Raw genomic sequence first — 18456 nt, forward strand, 5'->3', positions numbered from 1 at the left:
GGTGAGAGGCTTCACCAGAGACAGAGTGGGGAGCAGAACAGGCAGATCAATGAAGCACACTGCTAGGAGAGCAGGGGGAGGGTCAGGAGAGATCTGCCTCACCATGTGGGTCACCTCCCAGGCTGGATCGAAGTCATGCTGAAGTGGCTTTAGTTTCTTAGTGCTGGGCTTTAACCCACTGAGCCCCCAAGGAGCACCCCCAAAAGCCCATTTTAAGGATGAAAAGACCAGACAGAAGCTCCCAGGTAAAATGACTCAAACCAAAGTCAATGTCCACCATTTTCAGAAGCAACACCTCAGGCACAATACTTTAAAAAACGTTTTCCCTCACTAATGCCTGCACCTAGAGCTGCTTCTTGCTGTCTCCTCTCTTCACGCCCCAGTGTGTGTCCTTTCACCCAGAGTCAGCTCCCTACAGAAGAGGAAACCCTCATGCTGTTTCATTTTTCCTACTTGCCCTTCTCACTTTCAAATATGAGCTGCCCTCTACTTGAGCCAGCCATAACCATTCAATTTTACTCTTGGACCCTTTTTTTAAAAATTTATTTTATATGTATTTTTTACATCTTTCTTCTTTGTACCTCTTTTTTTTTTTTTTTTTAAATCCCTGTGGACTTTCCACCACCACTTCACCCATGTGAAATTGCCATGGAAAGCTGAAGGTTTCTCAAAATGCTAAACATGGAGCTTTCATATGGTGTAGCAGTTCTACTCGTAGGTATCTACCCAAAGGACAAAAAAAATTAGTTATATAGGACAATGCAATCTTGTGTTTATTGCTGCACTATTTACAATAGGGAAGATGTGGAATCAACCCAAATGCCCAAAAATAAATGACTGGATCAAGATGTGGTACATATATACAATGGAATATTACTTGGAAATCAAAAAGACAGATATACGCTTGGAACTTTCTTAACCGATGCACATACAGAAAATAAAAACTGCTTTAATCTTGAGTGTACATAGGTCTGGGAGGGCTTACTTATGTATACATATCCCATGTCTATGCTTGCTGCCAGATCAAGATACAGCTATGCCAAGAGGTTCCTTTACTCCTTCCTCCACTAGTCCCCTCCTACAAAGGTAGAGTTGCTCTAATGTGCATCACCATAGTCTGGTTTTACCTGTCTTGTCCTTCAGGAACATGGACTCTAATGACTTGTACACTGTGTATCCAACTGCTTCTGTTCAACACATCCACTGGACATTGAAAACATGAGCTTCATCTTCCCCAGGAGGCCTCTTCCAGTGTGTGAACCCCACTTCTGTCCACACTCAGCCTGATAACCCCATTCCCATGCAGCCTTCCCAAGGCTCCTCGCACTAATGGAAACTTCGATGTAGGCCGCACTGTACCTATTTGATTCTCTGCATTTCTGCAGAGTACTGCCGGGGAGTGTACCTCAGGGCCTCAATAATCATCCTACCCATTGACTCATCATCATTTTTGTTCACTGACCCCCCCAATCATTGATTGACTTCTGTTTCTCTTACCAGGTCATCTGCTTTGCGAGGGCAAGAATCTGATCCTTATTCTAATCAATATACATACCCGGTATGGAATTTGCTAGTATTTTCTGAGTACCAGCGAATCTAACCTGTATCAATAACATTATATTTCATTAATATTGCCATTCTTTTTGAGGACAAAGCTGAAGTTTGGTGTGTGACACACTAGCTCGAAGTAAAATGGTTAAGTACGGTCAAAATCAAAGCCAAGCAGTCTGGGATGTGAAGTGGTATCCCTAGCAGGTGTTTATGAAATGCTGTGGGAACCAGGAAGGGTGGGAGCTACAGGATGCTGAAAGGCAGACTCAGTTAAGAGAATAACCAAGTCTGGGCTCTGGTGGAGCTGGTATGTCAGGTAGCGACATGTACAATTTACACAGAAACTTATGTCACGGTTTTGATTTTAAAAGCTCTATCTCACCCTAATACGGGACAAAGGGATTTAGGATGGTTTTATAAAAGACAAATAAATCACAACTTCCTTTACAATAATCCCAAGCAAACTCTCAAATCTTTGACACCGTCTTTTTGTTGGGTAAGATGGGTTTTTCTCACTCATACTCAATTGGAATTTCCAAAGTGCAAAGGCAATTGAAAGTGAAATATCAGCTTCATGTGGGAGAGTTGTTCACCAGAAAAATCCACAGTGATCCATTTGAGTCTCTGTACTCCACACCCAGGCAAGTTTGACTCTTCCTTGGCTTACAACATGGGTTTCTACACAGCCCTTCCTGCTGCGGCAGTTCTTGTGATGTGATCCCAGGCATGCCGTCTCTGGGATGGAGAGGCCACTTTCAGTAGAGCCTCAGCCCCCAGCCAGTTTCCAGAAGTGCAGATGAAACTTTTCACTCCAGTGGCATGCTGCCGGGATGCTAATGACATCCCTTAGACACGGAGGCCCCTCACAGGGACTCCAGAGGACAGAACAACACACTCCTTGTTGCCCTCACTGAAAGGAGCCGCTTCTTGAAATGGTTTCAATTGAGTCAGTCCCACCCCCTCTTAGATGCTGTCAAAACCACACGACATCCCCTCAGGGCTTCCAAGAGCTCTGCCAAGGAGTTCACTGCTAGTAAGAAGCAGAAAGCACTAAAGCAGAGAGACTTGCTCAACACATGAAGGAATTCTAAGAACAAGAAAAACCAGGGCCGAGACAAAACTTTCAGTAGATTTAGATATAAAATCCGGGACTCACATGCCGACAGTTGATTTCTCCAAGAACACCATGTAACAATCAAGATGACTTCAGAGTCCATGCCATGCCCAATCCAAAGATTTCCCCCTTTGTTCAACCAGCAATAGAATAAGTAACATCACAAGCATGTTGATCTCGGGAATATAAGTCCCCAAGACTTGCCTGTCTACTCTGTTTACTGAGTACCTCCCTCTCGGGGGTCTCTTGCTTTTCCCAGTTCTCAGAGTAGCAACAGACAACAAACCCATAAAATCCAGCGTGCAATGTGCTGTGATAGAACAGAAAATGGAACCCAGGAAGAAGGTGGAGCTGAAAAGAGTTTTAACATAAATACCTGCCTAGGGCCCTTTTATTGCACAGTGGGTTATAGCACAGCACTAAGAAGCGAGACGCAGTCGCTTCAGCAAAAGTTTGGTCACCCGCCAGGGAGGTGACCCACATTGGCACAGCAGACCTCTCTTGTCTCTCCCATGGCTCCCCTCAGCAGTGTACTTCATCAATCTGCCTGTTCTGCTCCCCACTCTGGTGAAGCCTCTCACTGTCCCTACACCTCTGGCCTGTTCCCCAGTTGTTCTGTGTGCATAAGTAAATAAATCTTTAAAGAAAAAATGCCTGTCCATTCTGTCTAGTCATGACCTGCAAATCCCTCTGGATGGCATAGAAGGGTACAGCGATGTTCTCTTAACTCGGGAATTAGCTGTGCAGCCCTTGCTCACTCATATAATTAAGCCAGAGGCCTATAATTGGGCCAAGATAGAACAAAGACAGACTTCCTGTGCAGTACCAGCACTTGCTAGATAGATACACCTACTAAGAAAATGGGAAGTAGGCTTTGAAAGACGATGCGAGGTACAGAGGACTCTCGGTAGAGTGGAATGTTCACCAAGAATTTTATCCCCAATGGGTCTTTCTAACTTTTTCATTGAAGTGAAGAAACCTCAACCACTGTCTAATTCTTCTTTTATTCCTTTTATGACCAGGCACCATTTGTGTTTCTCCTCTCAGCCTACACATTTACCTGTTTCCTTCGAAACTCCTATACTCTAGCCTTTGGGAAAAAAACCATTCAATCTTCGAAGATGGTCATTTTTGTTCATTCCTTCACATTCAATTTAACTGGGTGAGTTCAATACACTGATCATGAAAGAAAACCAATAGGACACAGAAGTCATCCTGTGTGCAGTGAGCAAAAGTCTTATAAAGCTAACACCAGCTCAAACTTATCTAATTAAACAAATCTGACCAAAGCAAAAGAATTCCCATGTCCTAATAAAAGAGCTCTAAAATTTTGATTTTGTGGTATATTAGACAGTTAACTCAATTATTTCTTTATATATCAAGTAGTTCATGAGGTTTCAAGTATATTCCAAAATCCTGGAGCGAAACTCAAGTCAGTATTTTGTTTACTCAGTGACAAAGTCCCAGGTCATTACCTGACCTCCTGTTTTGTTAAAGATGGTGATGATCAGGCTCTTTGCTGGGAACTTTATGAACATAAAGCATTACTGAACATAAATTTTAGATTCAAGAGGGGGAAAAGATGGTAATAGGTACTAAAACCAGTAACAAAGACTTTTTCCATATAATCCGACACCTCTTAAGTATGCACTTTTCCTAAAGCATAAGCATATGTCAGGCATACTATTTACAATTTTATTCCATCCCATTTACTTCCTGTTTTTAATTAAATCATTAACAGAAGCAGGAAGGGGGCCAAAGACTCCCTACAAACAATGCCCCTTTATGAGGAGGCCCAGAATGGGTCATCTGAATGGCTGACAGGACCAACCACACTCAATTAGGAATTTATTTAATTCTTTGTAAGAGCGAAATTGTGAGAAGAATCTTTTATTACAATTGAAGGCGAATATACCCTGCAGTGAACTATAATGGGTGAAGAAAGTTGGGGTTCACTACTGACCATGTCCTGAGGATTAGCTTATCACTGCAGACACTGGATTCAAAAGCTGCCCAAATTCCACCGCGAAGGCAGGAAACCAGGGCCACCATTGTCACAGCCTCTGCTCTGTGCCAGCCTCAGCTGTCTGCGCTTCATTTTAATAAGGCAGACAAAAGGGGCTCTCCAGCTCCCACATTCTCTTGAAAGGTCCGAAGTGCAATGAAATGCTGGTGGTAAAACATTCTTCCTTCATCCTTTAAAAAGGGCAAGCTTTTGTATTTTCCATAGATGATGGTCTCATTAACAATATGGTAAATTAAGATTTTTAGGGGGCAGATGTAACACATCTACATAACTTAGATATCTATCTTTAAAGAGCTTAACCACATCCTTAAGAGCAAATGTTGAAAAACAAGTGGAATTTAGAGAAAACTTGCTCCAATAGCACAAAAAGGACAACGGATAGAAGCTGTAAGAGAAGCGGTATTTCCCCGACCCACAGAAGTACAGAAAAGCCTTAGCTAGAGAAAGGCTGATACATTGGTTGTCGATCAATCCCCAAAATATTCGGTGTACCCTCATATGGACAGTGTGAGCAAAGGCAGAGCCAGACTGATTTGTACTAACACGGGGTGGGGTGGGGGGTGGGGCCAAGACTGTGGTCACCTTGTGAACTCCCTTCAGCTCTGAAGCCCCAGCCTTCTTGAGAAACGCCCACTGGTTCCTCCTGCTACTGGCTCTGTGCCTGGCACAACCCAGATGCTCACTAAGTGTTTGCTGTTTCCCCCATTTCCTTTGGGGAGCTTTTCTGCATTCTTCATGTAAAAGTCACCGCCACAGTTTCACTGTCATACAAAAGAGGAACTATCCTTGCGCCAAATTGCACACCTCTTACTGCAGGTTTTACATTTTTTCTATCTTTAGGTGATTTCTACTAAGAAAAGTTTTTCAAAGAAGGTAAAAATATCTGGCATGAACCCTATTCCTTTTCAACCAAAGATTAAGTAGCCCAAGGATACATGTGATCAGTCTGAAGGCCCTCAATGACTCAAGGCCAAAGGTGTGGTAAAAGCCTTGTTTTCTCAGTGAAGGTACGAGTGAATCATATTAATTGCATACAGCATACGAGGAAGAAAACCTGCATAAAACCCACATATCCCTTCATGTAATTACAGAAGCAAATTACAGAAGCAAACATGTCACATAGTGATTGTTCAAAACCAGGAAGCCCAAAGCTGACCTGCAGATTTTCAAATATGGCATCAAACAATGTGACAGACTTGTAAGTAACCAACATTTTTATTTTTAAGAAACTTGCAGCTTGGCCATAATAAGTTGTCTTTCAACACCAGTACCCAGTGAGCTTAGCAGCTTTGTTCGCTTATTTAATTTTCAACTATAATTGAGTTGGTGGGAGGAAAAGGAATGAGGGAGTCACTTACTCCTTCTGTACCCAAGGAGACATCTGCCCCTCTGCCCGCTCTGGAATGTTCTCTTAATTAAAGAACTACAAATATGAGTCATACCCATGGGTTTATGGATGACATAACTAGATATTCTGAGAACATTTCTAACTGAGGAAATGGCATCTATTCAGTCTATGGCAAGATCAAAAGGCAAGAAAACAGAACAACTGCTGCAGACTGTCCCAGGAAAGGCTCTGGCCGTGGTGGCGAAAGAACTGGACATGTCAATGGGCTTCCAACGCCCTTGGATTCATCTCAGAATCTAGTGGTGGACACTACATAAATTACAAATGAGCCAGTCAGGAAAAGCTCTGGTAATATACTGACAAGGCTGAAATAAAGAACAAACACCCATCTGAACACAAAACATCAGAAAACACAGCCAAACCAGTGCACTTTCACTATTACTCATTAAAAAATATGAAACTAAAATCTATAGTTTCTGAGAATTTTCTAGAATTTCTGGATGAACACTGATCTCAAAATGTTTGCTTTTTTTTTTTTTTGAAATCCCTAAAGTCATATAAAATCCAAGATTTAGACATGCTCAATTCTCCTTTCAAAAGAGGCAAACAGAGAATGGCTAGGCCAGATTTTACTGACTGACCAAGGGGTTTAATCACCTTTAGAGTTCGAGCCTCAGTTTTGGATATAACAGCCTGCACCAGGCCCACCCAAAGTTCTCTCCTCAGCGTGGCAAGGCAGGCTTGGAATATATCAGGGCTTCCCAGCAGTTTCAACAGAAGAACTCAAAGACTTTAGAAAAAACATTTCTTTGCTTTATAAACAAACACATAGTTTGAAGCTCCTTCACTTATTCATTCCTTTGTTGGAACACTCTATTGTGGGCTTTCTCAAATCTCAAGTAGCTTACATCAACCTAAGCTTCGTAAGTTTCTTCTGCCCTTTGAAAAGTGACCTCTAGGGCCAAAAAATACTAAATGATAATTTGTTTCATAGTTTTAACATTTTTCTTTTGTCTCTCTACTGATCCAGGGAACACTGTTAAAATACTACTAAAACGTGGACCTAACTCTTAGAGAACCATGACAGACTAGGGCGGATAGTGGCACTAGAATCCCAAGAGGACAGAGAGCTTGGGAACTCCTTGCTCCACTGCTTTGCCTTCTGACCCAACATAACGTCTGCCCATGAAGACTGTCCGTACAGGACGTTTCCAAATTATCTTTGAACATTAGTTTGAACTGTTCCGGACTACTTATACATGGATTTCATTCCATCCTCAGGTCTGCAATTGATATTGCTGATTGATTTGCTTAATGTGGAACCAGGAACATGGAAGGTCAGAAAATTATCTGTGGGTTTTTAGATTGAGCCAGGGTAGAGCCCCCAAAGCCTGCAACTTTCAAGGATTAGTTGCAATTGCTCACCAATCTGAGAATGGATCACATCTTAGGAGTGGACCTGAAAATTAAGTCCCCATCTTTGTTGCATTATAAGGATGGACTGTGTAATAAGATGTGAAACTGGAAACAAACAGGAGGGCAATTCATCCTCCGCATAAACTCTGGATGGGACAGGGGAGGCATCTATGCCTTCCCCCAACTGGGCATTTCTTTTGACAGAAATCACCTTTTGCTATTTGGCTGAAGGCTATTGATTACAAAATGACCTTAGGTATACCATCAAAGTAAACCTGAATTCTAGGCTAAAACTATCTGTTAACGTTTATTTCTAGGCTCATATTTTAATAGGATTTAAACAAATGATTGTTAAACTCCTTTCTAAACATCAAAGCATGTCACCACCAGAATTCAGAGATGGAAATTATAATATTCCCCTCTTGAGCCACTGGAAGGACCTCAATGAAAAGATTAGCATTGTATAAAGCAGCCACGGCTGTGTGACTGATAGGAATTCTAGGAAATTTTAGGGTGTCTGCAGACCAATGCACTAGGCCAGGAAGGAAGTAGCAGAGGTGCTGAAACTCTGTGGCCCTCTCCCCACCCTGCACACCCACTTATACTCACTGTGTCTCAGCCCCAAGCAGCATCTCCACTTTGTCATTCGCGTGGTTACTCAGAACCGTCAGAGTGAAGAGGTGGTTGGCAGAACTCTGCCTGGAGTAAAGCATCGTGGAGCTGTTCTTCCCTGGAGAAGAAGTGAGCTCTTCATTGTCACAAGATTCCACCAATAGTTGATCTCTTAAGGAATAATCATTGACGTTGTAACTTTCCTCACTGTAAGAAAAAAGGAAGGGGACGTGTCAATAAGCTGGCTAAGTCTGAGACTGTCCATGTTACATCTGGGGAAAGGGGTGGGAGGAGGAAGGCTGGACCTGGACAAAAAGATTTACTAGAAAATATAAATTGGGGGCTCTCCCCGGTGGCGCAACATGTCAAAGCACCACATTATGAAGCTCTCCCAAGCCACTGCAGCACGAGTTCGATCCCGGCCAGGGAGCTGACCCACATGGCGTGGCAGACCTCTTCTGACCCGCCTGCTGATCCCCTCAGCAATGTACTTTGTCAACCTGCCTGTTTTGCTCCCCACTCTGTCTCTGGTGAGCCCCCTCACCAACCATACCTCTGGCCTGTACCCCAGTTTTGTAGGCATAAATGAATAAATCTTTTTAAAAAGTATGAATTGGACAAAATACTAACAAAGGTGTAAAACAATGACCCTTGAAGTAAAAAGAAAGGAGGAATAATATACGAGTTGGAATTTAAATTATCTGGTTAAGACTCAATAGCACCCCCTCACCAATCAAACCTATTTATTACTATTGTCCAGTAATAAACTGAATTGTATCTCAGGTATAAAAGCAATATTGAAAACAATGACTTAGCAATGAAGCCATTATTTTCATTTTCCATTATCCTGGAACTGAGATAACGGGTGAGACTCATGTACCACATGGCAGCCTTGAACAGACACTGTCTGCCATCACTGACGGTGCCGAGACACCGGTTCTGCGTCCCTTGGACTCTCACAGCACTGTGAGCAGGTCTAATCAGACTCCTGCCCCGACTTCCTCAGCTGGCTTCTGAGCTCCTGCAGCTGCTTCCTGTGGAAATGCAACTCACCTCGGGCATACAGCACATCCCCTAACTCCTCCGCCTCTTCCCTGAACCCTCCCGCTGTCTTCTTGTCTTAAGAGAGACTTACTTTCCCTAGAGAATGCTACTTCCCCTGAAGGCTCTCAGCCTACTGGCTTCTCATTCCTGCTCCTAGAAGATGATCACTTCCTCCTACAAAAATGTCCTCAGTTTTAAAGTTCATGTTTACCTCGTAATCACAATCACCTGCAGACACTGACATCTTTTCTCCCCTCATGATTTCATTGCTGGCTCACTGACTCCACCATTACATCTTTCTTGGATTCTCACGCAGCAGATCCTTCTACTGCCCTGGGCTCTTCCACCTTTGACTTCCTCTCCTGCAATCCTCTTGTCCTCTGCCCTCTTTCAGCCATCTCTCCATGGCCATACCCCAGACCTTGTCATTACCGACCACTCTGTAATCCCAGTGCCAAACACCGTTCAATGCCCAAGTGCCTGTCTCTCCAACTCACCACTTTTAATCCTCAATTCTCCAGTTCTTCATCTCACCAGTTCTTAAAATTCATTGACTCTTCCACTTTTGCTTTTGCCTTAAATCCTTCATATTCTCTCATTCATGTTTATTACATCAGTCCTTAGTCACAATCATTTCTTGCAGGTGGTGCTCATCTCCTTGGCAAATTTCAGCTCTTGGCAAATTTCATCTAACTATGTGATACATTTTAAAATATTCTAAGAATGGTACTGAACAATTTACCTATTTAATAAGAATGCAAACATGAATTCAGAATTGCTGAGAATAAAGAAAAACCTGGCACATAGTCAGCTCTCTTTGGAATTTTAGAATAGTCTGTGTTGCTCAAGATTTCTTTCTTCGGTGATGGGTATCTGTCAACCAGTTCCATGTAACTCTCCTTAAAAAACTTTATGCTCGGCCCTCCCTTGTGGCGCAGCGGGTTAAAGCACAACACTAAGAAGTTAAAGCCGCTTCCGCATGAGTTCAATCCCCGCCTGCCCCGGAGGTGACCACATGGCTTGGCAGACCTCTCCTGACCCGCCCGCTGCTCCCCTCAGCAGTGTTCTTCGTCAGTCAGCCTGTTCAGCTCCCCACTCTGTCTCTGGTGAAACCTCTCACCAACCACACCTCTGGCCTGTACCCCAGTTCTGTATGAATAAATAAATAAATCTTTAAAAAAAAAAAAACTTTATGCTCTTTTCCTAAAATTTAGCTTAATGAATTTACTCCTCAGAAAAGCAATCACACCATTATCTGTAAAAACAAAATGCGTGATTCTGATCCAGCCTAATAGTTACTAGCAAAGTAATCTACCTTAGCTGCAAGTTCATATAGCGAGATAGCTCCCGGGACATCTCTCCAGAGACCGCCTACAGACAGAATATCCACACTAGTATACTAATATTATTTTTTCTATCAAAATGAGCCTTTCAAAGCTGACATGATTGTTATGAAAGGAGGAAGCAGAACAATACACTTTATAAACAAATCGGGTTATATATCGAAAGACCATGATTACCAGAAACAAAGCTAGCAACCTTGGGCAGTGTAGAAAAAAAAGATCCATTGTGCTATCTACGTATCTCCGACAAGGTTGTAGAACCAGAATAAAACAAGAAACCTAAAAGCTGAAAACAAAAGCTACACCTCAAGAATAAGATCAAGACCAGAAAAAACTGGGCTGACTGAGCTCTCAACCCAAACAATACCAGCTAGCATGTTTCAGCAATGCTGTGAATCTTTGCCTTTGGGGAATGATCAGAGACAAGATAAGTGAATACATAAATAGAACTTTTTTTTAAAGACTTATCCATTTATGCATACAGAACTAGGGTACAGGTTAGAGGTGCAGGGGCAGTGGGAGGATTCACCAGAGACAGAGTGGGGTACAGAACAGGCAGACCGAAGAAGGACACTGCTGAGGGGAGCAGTGGGCAGGTCAGGAGAGGTCTGCGTGCCATGTGGTCACCTCCAGGGCGGGGAGCGAGCTCATGCTGAAGTGGCTTTAGCTTCTTAGTGCTGTGCTTTAACCCTCTGCGCCACCAGAGAGGGCCCTAATAGAACTTTTTAAAATTGTTCTCTTTACCAATGGCAACTTTAAGGCTGTGAAGAACTGAGGTGAACTTTGGGCCCAGTTTATGTCTGTGGTTCTCTCAAATGTCCAGTTTGGATAAACCACGGCCTCCTTATTCACAGCTGTGTGAGATCACAGTAAGGCGTCCCCTCCAGGGGACAATGCATCTGCCTGTTGTTAAATACACCTGAACAGGGATTTATTTCCACCGTTTGACATCTGAATTCAATGCTGGATGCAGGAAACATGTTTATTTGTTTTTGTTTTTGTTTTTTTAAGCTGATTTTATTAGCAATCATTTGCTATCACTACTTTATCAAGACCTGTACATTTCTTCATTATTTAATAAATCATTTTACAATTTCACTACTGTTTTCCTGATGTTTATATATAAAAACTTGATTTCACTTCACAGTAATGAAGTGGATTGTCAGCTACTTTTCAAATCGAGTGGAACAAAACTGAAAAGCATTTGTTCTTGCTAATTCGCACAAGGATTCTCTCTCATTCTCTGTCACACACACATATACACACATACTTTTAATTTCGTAAAGTAAAGGTTCAAAGTAGTAGTGAGCTTTTGCCTCTCTGAATCTCTAAGATAGCAAATGAAAATACACTCTCCTAAAGTCAGCAAGAAACTAGTCTCTCACATTTAAAGGCAGGGTAACTGTGTTAAAAACAGTGCTGGAGCAGAAGGGAGAGGTAAGACTCTAGAGCAGATGCCCAGAGTCAGGAGTTCCTCTGCTCACTCACTCACCCATTTCCAGCAAGCAGAAAGCTGGCACGTGGGAGGGGGAGAGAAGCCCCTTTCCTGTGGGAAGTCGATGCTAATCAGACTTCCCCGTGTTTGTCCTATCATTTAACAAACATATGGTTTACATAGTCTCTGAAACAATTTGGATCATGTAATTAGGAAGTTAAATTGCTCAGAAAAAGGCAAATGGAAAAACCATCTTTCCCGCATGGAGTTTATATGTAGACTTCCTCTGATTGTGCCCTACGGGTTCCAAGTTCACCAGCTGCTCCCAAGGCTGTCTGCTTTGTGTCACGAGCTCCTATCAGAGGCAGCAATCAAACCCATATAAGCCTTTGCTCTGTGGTGTAAACAGGGATGGATCTACCCATCAAACCTGCTTTAAGGCCTTTGCGGAGGTTCTTTTCTCTTTTTAACAAGGTAAAGGACTTCAGCAGAGAACAGTGGTAAATACACATCATAGTCCTCCCCAGGGAGAGGCACTCAGTCAGGGCTTGGCTTCACTGTCTTCAATGCATCAGCAAAGGGAGAAAATGACACACCCCATGGTCAACAGTGGCTCTCCTACGCCGATGATTATGGAGCCCTTTTATGCTTTTTCTCGCATAAATTCCTACAAGGGTTGGAGTCTCATAATGAGCACATATTTATGACTTTTAAATCAAGTCACTTGGCAACTGCATATAACATACATACATTCTGGAAATACCAAACAACGCACATATGCATGCAGTGGTGAGCACGGGATGAAAGATACCACCCTCAGCACAGGAGTTCCCCGGGAAGGGGGGGGCGGTGAGAGTGGAGAGACTTTGCAGCATCACATGGGTTTTCTGTTTGTGAAAGAGAGAGCTGACATGAAAGTGGCAACGAGTCATTATCTGGCAAATCTGGATGATGGGTATGTGAGTGCTTCATCATTTCCTATATATCTGAAATATTTCACAATTTAAGAGGAAAAGTAGTAAGTAATTAATCCACAGGTGTGACGTCTACCATTAGCCTGGGTATCTGCAGATACCGAAGAGTGCGGATGAAGAGACTGCTGGACAAAGGTGTGTTTCTGACCTACAAGCAGCGATTTGCAGATGATCACTGACTACCAGCAAAATGAAAGTTCACAAACATGGTTGGGTCACAAAAAATACCTTCTTATATATGAATATGAGTGACACTGTTGAAAAGTATAAAAGGATAAATCATGTTATGTATAATAACCATATAACCCACTTAATATTTAGGAGTAAATGTAGCTTTCTTCCATATAGAAACAGCCTTCAAAAACTTCAGAGTACTTCAAAATGTTTGAATGGATGTGAAAGTTTGATATTTTAGAGGTATCAATTCTTCCTAAATTAGTATAGAATCTTAACACAATCTCAAATGAAAATTGCAAACCGGATTTTTCAGGGAGCAACACACTGATTCAAAACATACTGAAAAATAAATATGTAAGAACAGTCAGATTGAAAAAAAAAAGAATGAACTGGCTTTATGCAATATTAAAACAAAGCTACAACGATTCAAATACTGGCACTGTAGCATGAATGGACAGGTGGCTCACACCCAAATACGCCTCCCAAAATCTGGGAACTCAGCACACAGTAAGAGGTAACATTTCAAATTTGTGAAGACTGAATGGGTCAGTCACCAGATAAAATTGGGTACCTGAGGAAATATATCAAAAAGCCAAAATTGTTGGAATCCACATTCTCTCCCAGTTTAAAGAGTGAGACTGGAATGCTTGGTCCCAAGCTCTGGGCAAGCAAGAGTCATGAAGACATAAGTGACATGACAAGTCTTTCAGGGGGGCACATACCCATCTGGACTGTCTGTTGGTCAGGCAGTTCTTTTTTGGAAAGATTTCTTTATTTATGTATACAGGAAGTGGGGTACAGGCCAGGGGTGTTGGGGGGGGGTGAGAGGATTCACCAGAGACAGAGTAGGGAGTAGAACAGGCAGATCGACTGAAACACACTGCTGAGGGGAGCAGTGGGTGACTCAGGAGAGGTCTGCTGTACCATGTGGGTAAGCTCCCTGGCCAGGGATTGAACTTGGTGCTGCAATGGCTGCAGGTAGCTTCATAGTGCTGCATATTAACCTGCTGTGCCACCAGCGAGGGCCCAGGAGGTACTTTTTAATGTACAAAATACCTGGAGAACTTCCCACTATGATCCTTATTAGCAAACACCTTACGTACATATCAAAGATGAGCACAGAGAGGAAACAGCTAGTTGACCAAGATGGACACTGGAGAATGACAGGAAAGCTGGGGAAGGAGAAGGCCAGGGCTGAGGTCTCATGACCAGTTTTCTCATCATCCTAACTGTGTGTTGTCTCAAACTGTACCTTGATATTGTTCTGGAACTTTCATTTACAGCAGAATTCTGACAGATGGAAACCCAATCAGCACTTCCAATTCTTCCTTATGTACAAGAGTTAAATTGAATTTAAAATAAAAGATGCTATAAAGAAACATCAAAAAAAAAAAAAACCCACCAAAAAAACCACAACAATTTCCTACATTATCTATTCAGTAGCTTCCTTCCCATAGACTTTTTGAAAACAGTCACAGAGCTTCCCTGCCTTGGCAAAACCTTTATTGATATGCCGGTGCCAAGACAAATGTCTCCTCAGCTAGCAGCTGCCTGCATTTTCTCAGATCCCTGTTCCAGGTAAATTGTTCCCAGCCTCATCATGAACCAACTTCCTCACAACTCTAGTGACCTAGACTTCACCATGGTCTTCCTGATGCTGCAGAATCTGATGAAGCTGAGCTAAGCACCTGTGACATCCTGAGACACTATCTTCTTCCAATGCCTCCTGTAAGACCTCTTCTTTTCCCTTTTTTTAGTGTTTCTCCAGGGTCTTCTAGAGCTTTTTATTCTTCCAGAGACTTAAAATGTCCTACCATTCTTCTAATGTGCCATTTCACACAAGTCCAGGGGCTTTTAGAAGACCAGAGGAGAGCCTTCCTACAGCCCTTCAGTACACGTGTGAGAATTTCCCTCTGCATATTTCAACTTGTTTCTCTTCTGCTACTAACATGATTGCTAAATCCCCACTTCACCTTGTACTTACTTACTCTAGTTAAACATATTTGGGGTGGAGAATATTGACTTATACTGAAGTTTTTTTAGAGTCAAGAGGTCAAGCATTTTTCAAATGACTGACATTGATTTCAATTTTAAGGCTTGATTTTACAATCATACCAATGAATTTTTAGTAGAATATTATACAATTTCAAAATAAGGAAGTAAGCATAACAGATAAGAGCACAGCTTTGCTTTGCAGTGTCTGAGGAGAATCCCAGTTCTACCCCTCATTTACTTTGTGATCTTGAACATATGGCCAATCCTCCTGTTCTTCAGTGTTCTCCTCTTAAAAAATGAAGATAATATCAATTTCTTGAGATTGCTGCATGAATGAAATATAATAATGCATATATTATCTCGCTGCATGTAAAACTCTTACAACCATGCCTGGCTCATGGCCAATAAATGTTAGCTATTAGTAGTAATTTTCCTGAAAGAGCATCATGCATTTAAAATTGCCTGACATTTCATTAGAACCCTGATAATTACAAAACTTTGCAGATGAGCAAGAGGACTAAACATAATGAGAATTAAACACCTGTGCTGAGAAATTATTAATTTGGCTCTGACCAGCAAAACAAGGCATGATATTTATCCAGAAGCGGGTTTCAAACGGCCAGACTTTTTTGGTTCCTCAGAAGAATTCTGCAGACTAACAAACTGCCCACATGCTTCCTACTTTATTGTCAAGATTAGAACAGTTGCAGCAAAGGTCACATTTGTTGATAAGGTAACGATCTTTTGTAATTCTCTGTCACCAGAAAAGGTGACCAGTGACTCGCAAAGGGACCATTAAGCCCCAATTCCTACAACTGCACCAGATTCCCCACCCTGAGAGCTCCCAGGATACACCTGGATTCCCTGAAGCCACAGTCCTTGATTAAGAAGAGATCTGCTGGTGCAAGGGACAGAAAAGCTGTCAGACCTTTCTTCCCTCCCGGCATAACCTGAAGCAAGCAAGCTCTGAAGAGCAAGTAGGTACTTCCCATGTCGTGAAAGGGTTACACCAAATTGCTTGAGTAACTCCTACATTCCAATTCAGCATGATATCCACTGACATCAGTGAATAAATAGGAAAAATACACCAAAATTCACTTTTAGTCAGACAGGCGGTATTTCCCAATCAGTTATGAGGGATGTCATAGGAAAGTCACAGTCACAACAGTGTACACATTATTATAAAGTAATACAAGTAGCTCAGTGGTGACGCTGCATTCACCTACCATCTACTGTCATTCTTAATGGTGAAGGAGGGCCATGAAGTGAAACACACTATTCCTGTGGCCATATTCGGAGGCCATATATTCAGTTGTGGCATCAGAGGACACCACAGTCTTTGGCTACATAGCAATGGCTGCAGATTTCAAAGCTTGGTGTGAACAATAAAATATTCTCAAAGCAGAAGGGCAATGATTTGATTTGTGGCAAGAATTTTAGAGAGAGACACATGATGGCATAGGTGGCATCCACGACCTAGTGGGACTGCACCATGTGGAAGACCACTGCGTGCATACTTCAATCTCAGGCCCATGCAGAGGGGAAATGATTACACCCATTTCACAGAAGACAATACCACGGTTCTGAAAGATTAAAAATCCAAGGTCGGGCCCTCCCTGGTGGTGCAGTGAGGTGGAGCCCTGCACTGAGAAGCTAAGCCAAGCCACGGTGGCTTCTGTGCAAGTTCGATTGCTGTCCTGGAGGTGACCAACATGGCGTGGCAGACCTCTCCTGACCAGCCCGCTGCTCCCCTCAGCAGAGTTCTTTGTCGATCTGCCTCTGCACTGTTTCTGGAGAATCCTCTCATCGCCCCTGCACCTCTGGCTGTACCCCTGTTCTGTATGCATAAATAAATCTTTAAAAAAAAAAAAAAAAACAAAAAACAAGGTCACAGAGTCTGGGTCTGAGTCCAGTTCTGCCTGACCCCAGGCACTGACAACATGCTTCTCAATCTCGTAGACTTCAGCACTGAAGAGCAACATGGACTCTTCTTACAGGCACAGAAACAATACCCTGCCTAGTCATGGAATCAGAGGAATCAAGGGTGTGTGGGTGGCCAAAGGGGAGGAAAAGGAAATAGGGTTCTCCCTTCCTCCTTCCCACCCCATGTCACCAACCTGAATTTTGAACTCGACACTAAGTGGTCAGAAACAGCTAAGTGTTATGTCGTCGCAGGATTAAAAGTGCTTTTTTCTTTCTCTTATCCAGGATACTCTTAAGTTAGTTTCCCAAAGAAAGAGTTTGTTTAGAAACGAAGAGACACCATGTCAGGTGACTTCAGTTTTTGGTAATGGAAAGCTTTCAAAATGGGCCAAACCAGGACACAAGCTGCTTCCTAGTATGACATTCAAACTACCTGGAAAAATGCAAGTTGAAATCTAAATATTTAAACTTGGACTCATGATCTGGTAGTATTCTATGGTAGTGAATGATTTTTCTCCAACCTGAGGATTTATAATGTGTCAAAGAAGTCATGTTATATCAATGTGCACAACATTTGTGGAACCAAGAATCAGGAAGTGGAAATATGTTGTCTTAAATGTCTGCAGGAAGGAAATACATGATGAAAAGGAAACACTCTTCCCACTCTCTGCCACTGGAGTCACCAGAGGTAAGGGGACATTCACGAATGCAATTTAGTTCTGGTTCTAACTTTCTCCTGTGACTAGTAAAACTTAAATGCACAACAAGAACTTGCTTTGGTAAAGGTGCTTATCAAAACAAACAATATGAAAGTTTCTAGTTATTTTCCCCAATGACTTACAGGTGAAACTATGCTTTAAAAGGAAGTCAAGAAGTAATGGACATAAAGACATTGTTTAAAAAAGCAGCTCCTTTTGAAGGGCATTCAGATTACAATCCAGGCTTTGCTGAGACTCGCTGGCTCGCTCACTTACTCTCTAGTCCTCTCTCTCTCTCTCTGCCTCAAGTGTCCTCATCTGTAAAATGGAAATGATGCCTTGTAGCTGTGATACCTTATGACATATTGCATATCCAATCTGAACACAGTGAAGGACACATTGTATTTGCTTTCATGATAGAGCCCATTACCATTACTATTACTACTCATCTTTCTTCAGAGAATATCCAAAAATACCATGGTAGATCATCTATGGGTAGAGAACTTCAGAGAATGAAAGAAACAAATTGGGATGTGCTCACATTTATTTTTGCAGTTGTTAGGTTTAGCTTAGACATCTCCACTCATCTGGCACTGTGCCATCGCCCCAATATGACCCTCTACCTCCGTTCTCTAAATAAGCCAAAGGGCATACCTGGGCACATGGGAGCATAAAGTTCCCACCAACAGGATACTACATAAAGAGGAGCTGGATAACTAACACCAGCCAAAGGGAAGCAGATTTTAAATCTCTAGTCATTTCTGTCTCTTGAAACAAAAGCCTCCCACCATTTATCCTAA

General features: G+C 42.3%; 1 protein-coding gene across 1 annotated transcript in view; it reads right to left on the minus strand.

The window, feature by feature from the left end:
* ARHGEF26 (Rho guanine nucleotide exchange factor (GEF) 26) overlaps positions 1-18456 on the minus strand; it is a 111943-nt gene that overhangs the window by 5527 nt on the left and 87960 nt on the right. The window contains exon 12 of the mRNA XM_004682333.2: positions 8065-8274. Within this exon, the coding sequence (XP_004682390.1) occupies positions 8065-8274 (210 nt within the window). The remainder of the gene's footprint in view (positions 1-8064; positions 8275-18456) is intronic.

The sequence above is a fragment of the Condylura cristata genome, unplaced genomic scaffold (genome assembly GCF_000260355.1).
Source record: "Condylura cristata isolate star-nosed mole 26May11 unplaced genomic scaffold, ConCri1.0 scaffold00014, whole genome shotgun sequence".
Lineage (NCBI taxonomy): Eukaryota > Metazoa > Chordata > Mammalia > Eulipotyphla > Talpidae > Condylura > Condylura cristata.